Here is a 16,386-nt window from a genome sequence, read left to right on the forward strand (position 1 = left end):
AAGCCATGGTTTTGAAATTGGAATGAAAAAAGTCTTTTAAAATCCATTTTACACCTGCCTAGTTGTTTTGCAATCTAGTTGCTAAAATATCTAAGTATTGACGAAATATTGATGTGCCCTAATTTTTTGTTGCGGTGCTGTACATTGAAATTTTACTAAAATTCAAAATATTTCAAATCGATCCCAGACATGCTATTTATGATTTCAAACGGAGGAAAATGCATTTCAAATTGTTTTCCGTTGATAAGACTTCTATTTCCATACTAATTTGATGTTTTTCGAGAATAAAAAAGAAAGTTCCTTGATTTTTTGGGGCGAACTCAAACTATGAAAAATCTTTGCAACGGCCTTATTAACTTTCATGAAAAAAAAACAACTTCAAATTTTTGTCCACTTTCTAGCTCACATTTCTTCTTCTTTGCCTTTTGAAGGGAAATCGGTGAGGCTGCGTTTCCTCTACTTCCCAACCTCCACGATGAGTAAAAGTTTCACGTCCGGGTGAAAGGCGACGACCTATTTATCCTTCTGTGAATACTACAGGCGCGAGTATGTGTTAACGGGTGCGTGTGTGTGCGGGTGCCCTGTGCAGTTGGACCCGTTTAAGGGCTTCCAAGTCCTCCGCACTCTTGGGGTCTTTTCCTTTTTTTTTGCTTTTTTTGTGCAGCGACCTCTATCTTGTTCTATTTTTAGCTCGGGCTATTGTTTCCTAGACATTGAGAGAGAGAAAGAGGAAGGAAAGAAAAAAATATAGAAGTTGTAGCAAGAAGAATCGTGTCTCAAACGGTCGCTGGGGGAAAGCGGCCGGAAAAAGAAAACCTAAATACAAACGAAAGCGAAGATTTATGGTGCTCGAAGATTACGGACGCACGTGTGTGTGTTTGTGTGTGCGCGCATGTTTGGGTGCACGTTTGTTGTAGTATCACAATAGTACTTGTGAGTGTGTGTGTGCTTGTCTGTTAAGCACGATTTATTATTATCTCAGCAAAAAGTGAAGAAGCTGCGTGGTTCAACCTGAGGCAAATGTTATGCTTTAAATTGGAAGCAATAAAAATGAAATGTTGCCGATATCACTTTTTCTCAGCAATTGAATCGTTAAAATGTTTTGATTTTTGCGGATGAAATATTTCTACAGCATCTTTATTTGTAGACCTAATTGGACTGAATAATTGAGCATAAATTCTGATAATTCAAAATGTGAATTAAATCTCTATCAAGTAAATTTGGATGTTTGGGCATGTTATTATAATTAGATCTTTTCCATTTTGTTTTAAGTAAATGTAAATGTATTATCCTCTAAAATAAAACATTTAAAATTATTTTTAAACAATATTTGCAACGATTTTAAACAAAATGCATTATTAAATCTCAAAAGTTACACCAGTAAAGTAAACAATCCAACTATTAAAAATGACATCCATTTCCCCCATCTCACCGCACAATCAGCGCTGTTTGCGTGATAAATCGGAATTACTTAAAATTGCACAAATTTTTCCTCCATTTCCATTTGCCAAAGGACATAAAAATCCAATCGACCAGCTGGTATCCACCGATTTTTATTTTCGCCCCACCTTCCCCTTGGGCCACTCAATCTCTTCGCTAGGCTGAGTTTTAATGTTGGAACGAGGATTTTAATTAATTATGTTAATGGTGGGAGAGAAGAGGCGAGGAAAGCGTGGCCAATGTGTACTTTTTCAATTGATTTCACGATGTTCACATCTGCGAACGGAATCGGCCTTGCAGTGATGACGGGGTCAGCTTTGTTTGAGTTTAAGGTGATGGTGCAGTTTTTGGAATAAATTGTTGAATTTTATTTTTTAGATATTACATTTCAGAGTTATTTTGAAAAAATCTCATCAAACTTAAATTTTTGTTTGAAAAAAAAAAAACTCATTTGGTGGAGAGGTAGGGTCAGGCAGAAGTTTGAAAATTGGTATGTTGTATTGAGAGAGGCAACAAAATTAAACGATCGAGTGAATGATTAACTGATGAGTTGATAGATGCTTCGTTAAAATGACGATGGTAATTAAACTTTCAATGTTTGCTGATTGCTGATTATATACGTTTCATATTGTGGCTGACATTGATGGAAAAATAATAAGCTGTCAATGAAATCTGAACTATATTCAACATGATGTTATGCTTACGACGTCCATCAATCGGGTCTAGCTCATATCCCCGAATGCCATTTCCCCTAATTGGTTACATCCCCGAATGCCATTTCCCCTAATCGGCCACATCCCCTAATGCCATTTCCCCGAATTTCCATTTCCCCGAGTGTCCATATTCCTTAAACATCATTTTCCCGAAAAGCTACTTCCCATAATTTTCATTTCCCTTAATTTACTTTCCTTAAAACTTTACTTCCCCTAATATCATATTTTCCTAATAGCTTTTTCCCGTATGTCAATTCAATGTTGAAAATTCATAGATAATTAATTTGCATACACACGCATACTTCATGCTGTTACTTAACAAAATTTTATAATTGTAAGAAATTATGCATTACAGCCAAAACTTCAAAAAAATTAATTATCGATTTAGAATATATAACTACCCAAAGTTGGGTAAACCTGTTAACAGTCTATCATTTATTACGTATTAAAAGAATGTTCCCGTACCGGTTGGTCTGATCGCACTCACACTGATTTTACAAACTGTACAGTATAAAGAAGTCTATCTGACCAACGCTGCTATTCGCGCGAATCTATTGTGTGACGCGTCGGAGAGTTGTAAGGTTTTTGTGCCAGCTAACCATGGACAGTATAATGGAAAACAGAAAACTCGTCCAAACCAGCAAGAGGAAAAAAATGATCAGTGTGGATGGGTTTTTGTACTACGCAAATCGCAAGGTATGTTTTTGTTTTAATAATAATTACAACTTCAATTAAATTATGGTTATCTTGCCCAGATTGATGCTAAAACATACTGGGAATGTCAGTATCGGCGTTCGCCTGGCCCTTTCGGCATATGCAAAGGGAGAGCAATTAGCGAGTGTGCCGGGGGTACGCTGGATGTTCAGGTTACGGCCGGCCACACGCATGAGCCCAGCGCATTGAAAGTGGCTTCATCTGAGTTTCGAGCCGATTTGTCGAATCGGGCTTTTACAACCTGTGAAAGCACCGAAAGTGTTATTCGGTCAGTAGCATCTCACACAGAGCCAGAGGTAATTAATGGTCTAATAATAATCTAATAATCGAATCAAGCAAAACATTTTGAATTGGTCAATGTGGATTTTTATGTATCTCTCTCATGACTGTGAATATTTGTATACAAATTATTATTTTTATTATTTTCATTTAAGATTCAATCAACCCTAACCCGCGGAGCCCGAAGAAAGGTGATTATTAGACGAAGGCGGAAGCAAATGCCGCGGGAACCTACTGATGGCGACGACTACCAAAGCATAGACGACAGATATCAACAGACCCTGGGTGGAGAGAAGTTCTTGCAGACGAACATCGCCACCCCGGATGGGCGCATTTTGATATTTTCTACTGCATCCAACATGCGACACCTGTCTTTAGCCAAAATATGGTTAATGGACGGAACTTTCGTCACTGCACCGACTAACTTCGCCCAAGTTTTCTCCATCCATGGCAACATCAATGAAGGAAACGTTCGTCGATTTGTACCGCTGGTTTTTATGCTGTTGCCCAGAAAAAATGAAGCTACATACAAAACAGCGTTCGAAGGCTTGTCCGAAATTGCGGCTGATATGAGTCTTGAGCTGGAACCTACCGTCATTAAGTCGGACTTCGAACTTGCGCTGTTAAACGCTTCTCGGTTTGTGTTTACCAAAACAACTCTGAGTGGTTGTTTCTCAGTGTCTTGCGAACCTTCGAGGTGAACGGACACTAGAGCTGCGGTATTTTTTACTACCTAAGCTCAGAGTTATTTCAAAAAAAAATTATTTATTTTCCCAAATTCTAAACAGTCTTTTCAAGACTAACCCCACCTGAAATTTTGTTGTATTTTACAAACGAAGCCATCTTTTTAAAGAGAACTTTGCTTGCAAAATGCGTCAAAACAAAGGTAAACGCAAATCTTCTGAAGATTTGGTCGTTACGTCGGTGAAGCGTTTGAACGCTAAACCGGCTAACGGAAACAGAAAAAGAAAACAGCCTCATCCGAGGTCTGATTCTGATTCTGAAAGTGAGGTCAATCCTCCAATTCCATTGGCAAACAGTTTCAGTGTTTTATCCGAAACTGTTGACAAGGATCCTTCTCCTCGTACTGAGCCTTCTGCCCTCGAGAAATGAGTAAAGGCTCCGCCAATCGTAGTGACTTACGTCTCCGATTTGGCCAGCTTTCGAACGCAACTGAAGAATTGCAAGGAAACTTGCAATTTGAAGGTTTCGTTCCAGCTTGGTCGAAGAGGAGAATGTCGCTTGTTGACGGAATCTTTACAAGATCACCAAACTTTTGTTGGTTATTTGAAAAACCACAAACACAATTTCTACACGTATGAGACCAAGAATGCTCGTCCATTCAAGGCGGTCCTGAAAGGTCTCTCCAACGACTTGCCGGTGGATGAGATCAAAAACGAACTTAAGGTGTTGCTTGGCTTTGCCCCATCCCAAGTAATACCAATGAAGAAAAAATCAAACGGGAATATTTCTCGCTTTGGTTTGACCTCACAATTTTATCTGATTCATTTCAACAGAAATGAAATCAACAATTTGAAACTTTTGGACAAAGTTCAGTTTTTGTTCCATGTACGGGTAAAGTGGGAGCATTTTAAGAAACATGGCGGTAATGGCCAGAATCTGACCCAGTGCCGGCGTTGCCAGGCATTCGGTCACGGTACTGATCATTGCGCCATGGTTCCAAAATGCATGGTTTGCGGGGATTCTTCTCACGACAAGGACAATTGTCCCGTGAAAAAAGTCACCCAATTTAAATGTGCAAATTGTGGTGGAAATCACAAATATAATTTCTGGGATTGCCCCAAAAAAGGTTTTGGATTCTCGTGCTAAGCATCAGCCGAAATCCAAACCGAAATTTTTTCAAAGTCAGGTTGTACCTGCATCTTTAAATCAAACGTTCGTGCTGTCTCACTCGAACAATGCTAGAAATACCCCTACCGTGGAAAAGTTAGGTAACACTAATGGTATTTCTTATGCCAACGTCGTTTCGGGTTCGGGTTCATCCACGAATTTTAAATCCTCTACCAATTTTCAAATTGGGCAGGTACCTCAAATTTCATTTGAAAATTTTTCTACTGGCAACGCTTTGGGATCTTCTGATCTCGGCGATGTTACGTTTGAAAAAATGACTTTTTTGCAAAACTCACTGTTTGGTTTGATTCAAACAATGAGTAATGCTACATCCATGATGGAAGCAATCCAGATTGGATTAAAATTTGCAAATGATGTTGTTCTTACCCTGAAGTTTAATCATGGATCTAAGTAATTCCATCAATATTATGAATTTTAATGCTCGCTCTTTAAAAGCGAAAGAAAATGAATTTTTCAACTTTTTACGAGTTCATAACGTGCATGTTGCTGTTATAACCGAAACATTTTTAAAAACTGGCACTTATTTGAAAAGTGATCCAGATTATAAAGTTATAACCAATAACAGAATGAATCGAAATGGCGGTGGAGTTGCAATAGTTATCCACCGTAGTATGACTTATAGCACGTTACGTGACTTTAAGTTAAAAGTTATTGAAAGTTTGGGCATTGAACTTGAAACTTCTTTTGGGAAAATTATGATTGCAGCTGCATACTTGCCTTTCCAATGCACTGGGGAAAATAAAAATTATTTCAAAGGGGATTTGAATAAACTTACTCGGCATAGATCTCGATTTTTGATCATCGGTGATTTCAATGCCAAACACCAATCCTGGAATAATTCAAAAGTAAATTCCAATGGTAAAATTCTATTCAGAGATTGCACTTCTGGTCTTTATTCGGTTTTATACCCGAATGGGCCAACTTGCTTTTCTTCTGTTAGAAATCCATCAACAATTGATTTGGTTTTGACAAATCAAAGTCAGTATTGTGGTCCTTTAGTGACTCATGCTGATTTTGATTCTGATCACCTTCCAGTAACTTTTTCACTTTCTCATGAAGCAGTTACCAGACCAAATAGTTCTGTGTTTAATTACCACAAAGCTAATTGGGACAGGTATCAGCATCATATTGAGAACAATTTAAATCATGATTTTGTTTTAGAAACCAAAGCTGATATTGATTCAGCCTTGGAATCTTTAACTAATGCAATTTTGGATGCTAGGAATATTGCTATTCCTAAAGTCCAAGTCAAATTTGATTCTCCCATTATTGATGACGATCTTCAGCTTCTGATTCGTCTGAAAAATGTTCGCCGAAGACAGTATCAACGTTCTCGTGATCCTGCACTGAAGCGAATTCAAAAAGATTTGCAAAAGGTTATTGACCACAGATTCACTCTCCTGCGAAATGAAAAATTCGCAAGAGATGTCGAACAAATTAAACCTTATTCCAAACATTTTTGGTTTCTTTCTTAGGTTCTTAAGAAACCTCAAAAACCAATCCCTTCTTTAAAAGATGGTGATAATATTCTATTAACTAATGGGGAGAAAGCTCAAAAACTTGCTCAGCAGTTTGAGAGTGCTCATAATTTCAACTTGAATGTTTTGAGTCCTATTGAAGATCAAATTTCAATAGAATTTCAGAATATTGTTGATCAAGAATTTTCATCAGATGAAGTTTTTAATACGGATCTGAATGAAATAAAATCTATTATCAAAAAATTTAAAAATATGAAAGCCCCTGGTGAGGATGGCATTTTTTACATTTTAATTAAAAAATTACCTGAAGCAACTTTAAGTAGCTTGGCCAAAATTTGCAACAAATGTTTTGATTTGGCATATTTTCCCAGTAGTTGGAAAAATGCCAAAGTAGTTCCGATTTTGAAACCGGATAAAAATCCTGCTGAAGCCTCAAGCTATCGGCCCATTAGTTTGCTTTCATCTATTAGTAAATTATTCGAAAGAATAATTCTTAATAGAATGATGACACACATTAATGAAAATTCAATTTTCGCTGATGAGCAGTTTGGATTTCGCCTTGGGCATTCAACTACTCATCAGCTGTTGAGAGTTTCAAATTTGATTCGAAGCAACAAATCTGAGGGCTATTCTACTGGCGCTGCTCTTCTAGACATAGAAAAAGCATTTGACAGTGTTTGGCATAAAGGTTTGATTGCGAAATTAAAAAGGTTTAATTTTCCGATTTATATCGTGAAAATTATTCAAAATTATTTGACGGATCGTACTCTGCAGGTATGTTATCAGAACAGCAAATCTGATCAACTACCTGTACGTGCTGGCGTCCCTCAAGGAAGCATTTTGGGTCCAATTTTATACAATATTTTTACTTCTGACTTACCTGGTTTGCCCCCAGGATGTCAGAAATCACTTTTTGCTGATGATACAAGCATCTCCGCCAAAGGTAGAAGCCTTCGTGTCATCACAAGAAGATTACAAAAAAGCTTGGATATTTTCAATTCTTATTTGAAAGAATGGAAAATTACTCCAAATGCTGCAAAAACTCAACTTATTATTTTCCCTCACAAACCAAGGGCTGATTTTCTTAAACCAAAAAGTCATCACATTATAAAGATGAATGAGGTAAATTTAAAGTGGGAGGATCAAGTGAAATATCTTGGACTTGCTTTTGACAAAAACCTAACTTACAAGGATCACATTGAAAGTATCCAGGTTAAATGTAACAAATATATTAAATGTTTGTATCCACTTATAAACAGGAATTCTAGACTTTGTCTCAAGAATAAACTGTTAATTTATAAACAAATTTTCAGACCTGCCATGCTTTATGCTGTGCCGATCTGGACAAGCTGTTGCTTAACCAGGAAGAAAAAACTTCAGAGGATTCAGAACAAAATTCTGAAAATGATTCTGAAACTTCCTCCCTGGTTCAGCACCAGTGAACTTCATCAATTAGCCGAAGTTGACACTTTGGATGTTATGTCCAATAAGATAATTGATGCATTTCGACAAAAATCATTGCAGTCTTCAGCTGCATTGATCCGCTCTTTATATAGTTTATAAGTTATTTTTAAGGTATCCCTTTTCCCTTTTGTACATGTAGGACCTCCTACATTTGAAATCACTGAATAACGAAAGCTAAAATATTTCATGAATAAATGAAAGTTGCTAGTATTAAAAATTGAGGTGAAAAGTCATCAATTGTGATTGGACACTCAATAATATTTTAACTGATTGAATGTACATGGAAGAAAAAATATCTGAATAAATATAAATTAAAAAAAAAAAAAAAAGAGTGGTTGTTTCTTTCATCTAACTCAGTCCTGGTACAAAAAACTACAAGCTTATGGACTTCAGCAACATTATGGTAACAGTGTAACTGCTCAGGTGCTATTTAAACAAATCACGGCTCTTGCATTCCTGCCACCAGACGATATACCTGCCGGATTTGACCTCTTACGAGAGAGACATGCTGATCAGTTGGAACCACTTTTCGAGTACGTTGCGCTGTACTATGTCCATGGCTCTTTGGGACAACGAAAGCGGAAGCCAACTTTCCCACCGGAGTTGTGGTCCGTTCACGACGACGTTCAAAAGAACAACCCCCGTACCAACAACATCCTAGAAGGGTGGCACAACAAGTGGAGAGGCGTGTTCAGTCAAGGAAATCCTACGTTCTATTGTGTGCTGAGACAGTTTCAGCTCGAAGAAAGGACTGCTTCCGCGGAAATTTTTCGAACCCTGCAGGCTGAACCTGCGCCAAAACGTGCAAAGAAGGAGATAGAGAAGGATGCAAAACTTCTCGCTCTGGTTAACACATATGATCCGCAAAAAAAGTCAGACTTTTTGTTCGGTGTAGCTTTAGCTCTTTTGCATAAATCATGATTTGAAAATGTTTTAATCTGTTTTTTATATTAGTTTATAAGAAAAATGTATTCGTTCTGAGAATATAAAAAAGTAAGCCTGAAACAAGTTTTTTGTATTATTTTTGATGACGTAAGCATTTTTTCGAGGATTCTTTACCCCCATACCCATTTTCGTCATACAAAACGTAATGTTTTTGTATGGATCGGCACAATCCCTCTTGTGCCCTTTCCCCCTAAAATACCACGCCCACCTTTAATAAATAGTATTTTTGATAAAATTATATATTCAAATCATTCTTTTAGAATGCCATTTCCCCGAACGCGGTCAAGCGGAAATGCCCGGTGCCCCGGAGCGCGCGCGCGTGATCCGGGGCACCGGGCATTTCCGCTTGACCGCGTTCGGGGAAATGGCGTTCAGGGAAATGGCCATTCAGGAAAATGACTAATCGGGGAAGTGACATTCGGGATTGTGGCCCATTAGGGAAAATGGCATTCGGGGAACTGGATAATTAGGGGAAATGGAAAATTCGGGTAAATGGAATACGGGGAAATGGCTATTAGGGGAAGTGTCTTTTCGGGGATGTGGCATTCGGGGAAATGTCCCTTCGGTAATATGGGTTTCGGGAAAATGTCATAGATTCATTACTGCTTCTGAAAAATCAAATCTGGCTCGCAGACCCAAAAGGTTGAGCACCCCAGCTCTAATAATTTCCGATTAATGCAGTCCGTTTTCCGATTTCAGAAAATCATGACGCTTTATGGGTCATTCCACCTGAAGTGTGCAAGAAAAAATGAAAATTTGAAAATTACCATCTCCAATTCTGCTCAAATTTTGCAGAGCTGTTGAGACTATCAAAAATTGCAAAAATCCCGAATTTCATCTAAATCGGACCACCCCCTCCATTGTTGTACTCCCCAAAAAATCAACTTTTTGGTGATTTTTGAGCGAAACCCCTATCTTCAAAAAAAAAACGATAACTCAGGAACCACAAATCTTAGTGGGTCGGTCTTAGACTCAATTTTGAAGGAAATTGGACGTAGAATCCATTTCCGTGATCAAAATTTAGATTAAAATATGTTTTCTACCTGTATTGCGCAATTGAAAACTTTAAATGGCCGTATCTCAAAACAGCCCTATTTATTTTTTAAATTTGACCTCACCATCGTATTCCCCGGCCAATTTTACATAAGAATCACTTATCGACAGAAAGGAATATGTTTCGTTCCAGAGATATCGAATTTTAAAGTTTTAAGTATTTGAGATTACCTAAATTAGCTTTATTCGCCGCATCTGCTAGAAGCACTCGGGCGCGCTGATCAATAACTGCTACCTGGTTATTTATTGAAATAAGATTTCATCCCAAATAATCATTAGCAAATTAGCCCACAGGACAGAGCAAGAACGACACGCAATACAGGGCAGAATGGAATTCCCGCAGAGCTAGCAGGAAATTGCAATTGATCTTGTAAGTAACACTTAAGAAAAAGTGTACGATACATTATCTTGTTATAAATTATGAATTAACATGAATAAAACTCTCGTAAAGCATGAATAAGGAGGAGGATTTCTGGAAAGTATAAAACTGAAAAATGTAAGAAAATCACAAAGATTATTCTGATCTGAAAGATCAAATTCAGTTGTGTTGATTTCGACACCGTCCGAACAATAATCTTTTTTTGTTTGTCAATCATTTCGAAATCTTGGAAAACGATACAGCTGCTGTCCACATGTATCAGAAGTATATGGTTTTGTTTTTGAAATTTATTGTACCAGAATTGAAAAAAATCATCAATTATTCAGATGAAACTGGCTCACAATACAAAAAATCGGTTTAATATGATCTTTCAAATCATAAAGCAGATTTTGGGGTTTTTGATGAATGGCACTTTTTCGCTACCGCACATGGCAAAAGCTCTAGAACCCATGAGAATTATTTCATCTACTACAGCCAGCTCTACATTTGTTCTTGCTTCAAATAAAATAAGAAATAAAAGAAATAATTTGATAAAGTGGGAAGAAAGAGGAATTTGGAAAAATATAAAAATAATAGATAAAAAATTATATTTTTTTGAAAATTGTGTTGCAAAAACTCTACACAGCAAAAAATCCGATGATAAAACCGCATGCAAAAGCATGCACATTACCTTCGTCAAAAAAGACACTTAATATTACACACTGCATGTACAATTTTTGTAAACACAAAAAAAAGTTGCAACCGACGGGATTCAAACCCAGCACCATCAGTAAGGACTGGCGCCTTAGCCCGCTCGGCCATCTGACCGATGAAGGGAGGAAAGGATAAACGCATATATAAGCTTGAAATTTCGTTCAAGTAGGTTTTCCATACTGATGGCCTACATATTGCAGGGTGTAATATTGTAAAAATTTAAATGTAAAAATTTTACACCCAGGCCTTTTACACGCAGCTGGATTACTACTTTTTTTGCTGTGTATAGCACTTGCAAATAAAATAAAATGTTCAAATTTTACTTAATATGGTTCAATTACACTGAGATCAGGAAAAACAGTGCATTAAAAATTACCTAATAAATATTCCTTAAACAAAAAAATAGATTGTTCAAGGTATTGATTATCTCAAAGTCGTATAAAATTATAAAAATAATTCATCTTACAAACACGAGGTAGTGATCATTGATCAGCACGACTGAGCGCAATAGAGGTCCTTCAAAATTGAGTCTAAGACCGACCCTCTAAGATTTGTGGTTCCTGAGTTATCGTCGTTTGAAGATAGGGGTTTCCCTCAATAATCGCCAAAAAGTAGATTTTTCGGGAGGGTACAACAATGGAGGGGGTGGTCCGATTTGGATGAAATTCGGGATTTTTACATGTTTTGATAGTCTCAACAGCTCTGCCAAATTTGAGCAGAATTAGAGATGGTAATCTTCAAATGCTGTTCCGCTTCAGATGGAATGACCCTTATATTAAATATTTATTTTCATAATTTCATTTCACTACACAGCAAAAAATCCCATGGTAAAATCGCATGCAAAAGCATGCACATCACCTTTGTCAAAATAAACACTTAATATTACACACTGCATGTAATTTTTTTGCAAAAACATAAAAAAGTTGCAACCGACGGGATTCAAACTCAGCACCAACAGTAAGGACTGGCGCCTTAGCCCAATCGGCCATCAGAATCTGTAATGATAAACGCATATATGAGCTTGACATTTCGGTCAAGTAGGTTTCCCATACTAACGGGCTACATACAGATGTAAAATTACATAAAATTGCATAAAATAATGCCATATTTATTTTACACCCAGGTCTTTTACACGCAGCAGGATTACTACTTTTTTAGCTGTGTAACTTTAAAAGTTCAAAATGTATTGATACAGTTATTGAAGAGGTATTGAGGTTATACGTACACTTTTCTACCAAACTCAGAATTTCATTTCATGATTGGGTTGTTTTGGCAAAAACAACAGTCCAATTACCCATAGCTACTAATACTAATTCAAACGGGTTACGAGTTTACATACGAGATCGAATTGAGCAAGGGAAGGAAAAAAGTGACAAAATAACCTAGGAAATAGCAAACTAAGAATGATTCTATTAGGGGAGAGTGGGGAGACTTGATCCCCTTTTTTTGTATCGCACATAACTCTGTCAATTTCTCACAAAACTATAAACTTTTTGCATGAATTGAAAGCTTAAACATTCATCTATGTTTGGCTTATAAGGATATTTCATCAGATGAACTCTTCGAATCATGCCAAGCGTTTTAAAAAAATATTTTAAACCGGCATTTTAAAAATGTTAGGGGTAACTTGATCCCCCTTTCAACATTTTGAAGAAATCTTAAGCAAAATGTTTCTTATTCATCCAAACTTTTAATTTTCTATAAGTTACAGCAATTTCACATAAAACCTGTACGTTTGTGTTCAAAATATAACAAGTTTATTATGTTAAATATTTAAAAACTTAAAATATTATTTTTTAGACCAAAATTAAGCATGTTTACAAAAGCTGGAAATTTTTGTTTACGAAACTTTTGAAAAATGGTTCAAACTGCAGTAAGTTATGTACAACTATACTAAAGGAAACTATGTATGAAAACCCAGCTCAATTAATTAATCTTGAGGCTGATTCCAGTGACTGTAAAAATGCAGGGATCAAGTCTCCCTAAACGCACTTTTTTAAACAATTGATTGTAAAAATAGTATGACGATAAATTTAACATCAAATGCGTAAGGGTTTTGGAGTTGATAAGTTTATCAAACAATTCATGTATAAAAAATATTTTTTTGAATAATTTTCGAGTGTTTTCTATACATATCAATACAAAGAAAAAAAGATCTCTTGGAAGTTTTTTGCAGCTCGTTTTAGAAAAATGTGTGTAACTGAATCTAAACATTTTTTAATTTTTTTCTTTGTTTTCTACAATGAGTTTTAGTTAATTTTGCACAACTTTATAGAACAAAGCTAATTGTTTTACCCACATGCTGACGAGATACAGGCTTGGGATCAAGTGTCCCCGGGGATCAAGTCTCCCCACTCTCCCCTACATGTGCCATAAGTTGTTAACAATATGATTCATAAACTATTCCAGTTCACTTCCAGCCAATATAATTCAACCATTAAACAGTTTGATTACTTTAGATTCAAAAGGTGATAAGACTGTTTACGATACACGTACGTCATATATACAGGTGAAAACACTCACACAGAACCTGGTGTGTAAATAACTATACACTTTAAAAGGTGGCAGCCAGGAAGCTGCTCCAAGGGAGTCGGAAGGGCTGTAACATCGCTGGAAGTCACCGTTTTATGACCCCTTCAAGCAACATAAAACGTTTAGAATTTGAGCACATGCCACAGCGCGCACACACACTCACGAGTAGTAAACCAAAATTTTCAAATTGCCCTCATGCATTAATTTAATTGAAATGGTTTCATACGGCCACGTGGTCCCTCTCCCCCTGAAGACGGTCCTCTTGCACGTGGTGAGTCACTTGCTACTGGTTGGTTCATGTAGCGTATACCGTGGAACTAAATCCAGTGTCAGCCTCTGAGGACTTCACACGTGGTGGCTCCGGAATGACCTCTGTGAGCCATTGACGGTGATACTGTGCGACTGAGAGGGGATCTTGCATCAGCAGGGTGAAATGGACTTTTTATCAAGTGATGCAAAGAATTTACCATTTGTTTTTTTTTTAATCTTCTATATATATTAGGGTGGGTCATTTTTTTCGTAAGTGCTCGGATCCGGCTGAAATAAAGACCATACTGTAGAGGGGACCCATAGGGACTCTCATACCAAATTTGAGCTCATTTGGTTGAAAACTGGCTTGTCGCTCGGGGGTTAAAGTTTACATGGAAATTACTATGGGAAATGCGTGATTTTTCTTAAAACGCTCCTACAAGCTAAGCGACAAACTTTAACCCACACTTACACTAGGTAGCCGTGTCGGGGGTGGTCCAAGGAACATTTTTCTCTAAGGGTTCATGGTCATCCGTTCAACCCTGAGCTTGCGCAAAGCCGAAACATCCGGTGACGCCGGAATTCTTCAAAATCTCAGGTTTAACGGTCGACGCATGCTACGAAACTATGATTGACGCATCGGAAACACGACGCCAAACGTCAACATACTAAAGTTGAAGCACGAAACAACGCACAGTGGGCGAAATGAAACCCAAAATCGGACTTAATTGAACGCGGCTGGTTCCCTGGTATGAAAAATAGTGTTTCTTATGTAAAAAAATCCGGGGAATCGATTGGTGATGGTTTCATCCACCGTACAAAACGTTTCATCCACCGTACAAAACTATCAAGTGCAAATCGTCATTCTTATGAAAAATTGTCTGATCTTTACGATAAAAATATTTTCAGATTTTTAAAATCTGACCTAACATTTGAAAACGGCCAAAAATGCTTTTATAGCGGAATTGGGGTTAAATGGACCCTAGATGATTTTTGCGGTGCAAGTGGTTATTTTTACTGGATTTCTGGGACATTTTCACATAAGTTAAGTAAATTTGGATGGCCGCATAAAGCCTCCACTTTAAATACAGACCGATTATCAAGAAAAAATGTAAAAAAATGGGGAATTGGGGCAAAATAGACCCTTTGCCGTTTTGTGCGGTGGATGAAATCATCGCCAATCGATTCCCCGGATTTTTTTACATAAGAAACACTATTTTTCATACCAGGGAACCAGCCGCGTTCAATTAAGTCCGATTTTGGGTTTCATTTCGCCCACTGTGCAACGGTTCGCCGTCGATTTCGCTGCAAATACATCGCAAGTTAGTGTCCGGAAGTGTGCTGCAAAAGAGAGTGACCTGACGAGCTAGAAACGCCAGAACGGAAAAATCTTAGAGCGTACCCGCAGACACCATTAGCAGCACCACCGAAAAAAAGTTTCAAGTTGGGGGAAAGAAAAGCAGAGTGCGAAAAAGAAAGTCTCCAATCGGTAAGTTCAATTAAATGCACCTAAAACATAAAAAGCTAAAAATAACCGTCACTTTTATTTTCGCAGTTACGGAACAGGCCTCTGAACCTATTGAGACCACCACTCTACGAACCTCCCGGAAACGATGATCAGTCTGCGAGGAGGATTATACCATAAGGGGGAGGAAGGCGACCATGCCGACGCGGAAAGCTTCATCGGCAGTCCGTTTCAAAGGGCGTTCCCGGGAGGCAAACCGGCTGTAGCCAGGACCGTGCAGTTAACTTGATCAAACCGCCTTACATGATGTAAACGATGGCCACCAACATCTCCGTGCGGGATGTGGATCGATAATAGTCACTTCCTGGACGGGGATCGTGAACTGGTGATGGAGGTTTTGATTTTTTCGCGTCACACATGGAATATAATTTACGAATGTAATTATTATTTTTTGATTGAAATAAATTATAAATCTTAAGCAGTTTATTCTTGAGCACCTTCTATAAAAGAGATTTATTTTATTGTCTTTCAAACATCTTCCTCGACTTCCCCCAGCACTTGCATCTGCTCTCGCTTGACCTTTTGGATGGCGGCATTCGTGGTCGATTCCTCGTCAATTCTCACACGGCACATTTGCCCCCAGCGATGCCGGAAGTGCATCGACATGTGATTTGCAAGGAGTACAACTGTCCGCTGCCGGGTTGAACAAGGCTGTAGGATCTTGTCCAATCGCCATTATCCACTTCTGATCTCGCACAGACATTCCTCGCAACAAACACTTCCCATGCCGTTGGTCTCAGCCCAAATTGTTCCGGAACGTATACCGGAAGTGGATGCACGCAATGATGTGAAGTATTCTCGGTCAACACTGCGGCCACTAGCCAATGATTAAGCTCCAACGGGGGGTTTGTAAATTTTGGTGAGTAATTGTGTTGACGTTTGGCGTCGTGTTTCCGATGCGTCAATCATAGTTTCGTAGCATGCGTCGACCGTTAAACCTGAGATTTTGAAGAATTCCGGCGTCACCGGATGTTTCGGCTTTGCGCAAGCTCAGGGTTGAACGGATGACCATGAACCCTTAGAGAAAAATGTTCCTTGGACCACCCCCGA

The 16,386-nt window shown here is 38.0% G+C and overlaps 1 protein-coding gene across 1 annotated transcript; it reads left to right on the top strand.

The window, feature by feature from the left end:
• The first annotated feature begins 2,724 nt into the window (after positions 1 to 2,724).
• On the top strand, positions 2,725 to 15,428 carry LOC120416610 (uncharacterized). Its single transcript, XM_052706945.1, has 3 exons — positions 2,725 to 2,849; positions 3,302 to 3,812; positions 15,367 to 15,428. Exons 1-3 carry the CDS (start codon positions 2,754 to 2,756, stop codon positions 15,426 to 15,428), a joined length of 669 nt encoding a protein of 222 aa, XP_052562905.1. The 5' UTR covers positions 2,725 to 2,753.
• The last annotated feature ends 958 nt before the right edge of the window (positions 15,429 to 16,386 follow it).

The sequence above is a fragment of the Culex pipiens genome, chromosome 2, assembly GCF_016801865.2.
Source record: "Culex pipiens pallens isolate TS chromosome 2, TS_CPP_V2, whole genome shotgun sequence".
NCBI lineage: Eukaryota > Metazoa > Arthropoda > Insecta > Diptera > Culicidae > Culex > Culex pipiens.

Excerpts from the sequence above, each read along its gene's own strand:
- LOC120416610 (XM_052706945.1), top strand. The coding sequence starts at position 2,754 with ATGGACAGTATAATGGAAAACAGAAAACTCGTCCAAACCAGCAAGAGG. Across the intron at positions 2,850-3,301 it reads TGTACTACGCAAATCGCAAG|ATTCAATCAACCCTAACCCG; the intron begins GTATGTTTTTGT and ends TTTTCATTTAAG. Across the intron at positions 3,813-15,366 it reads TACCAAAACAACTCTGAGTG|TTACGGAACAGGCCTCTGAA; the intron begins GTTGTTTCTCAG and ends TTATTTTCGCAG.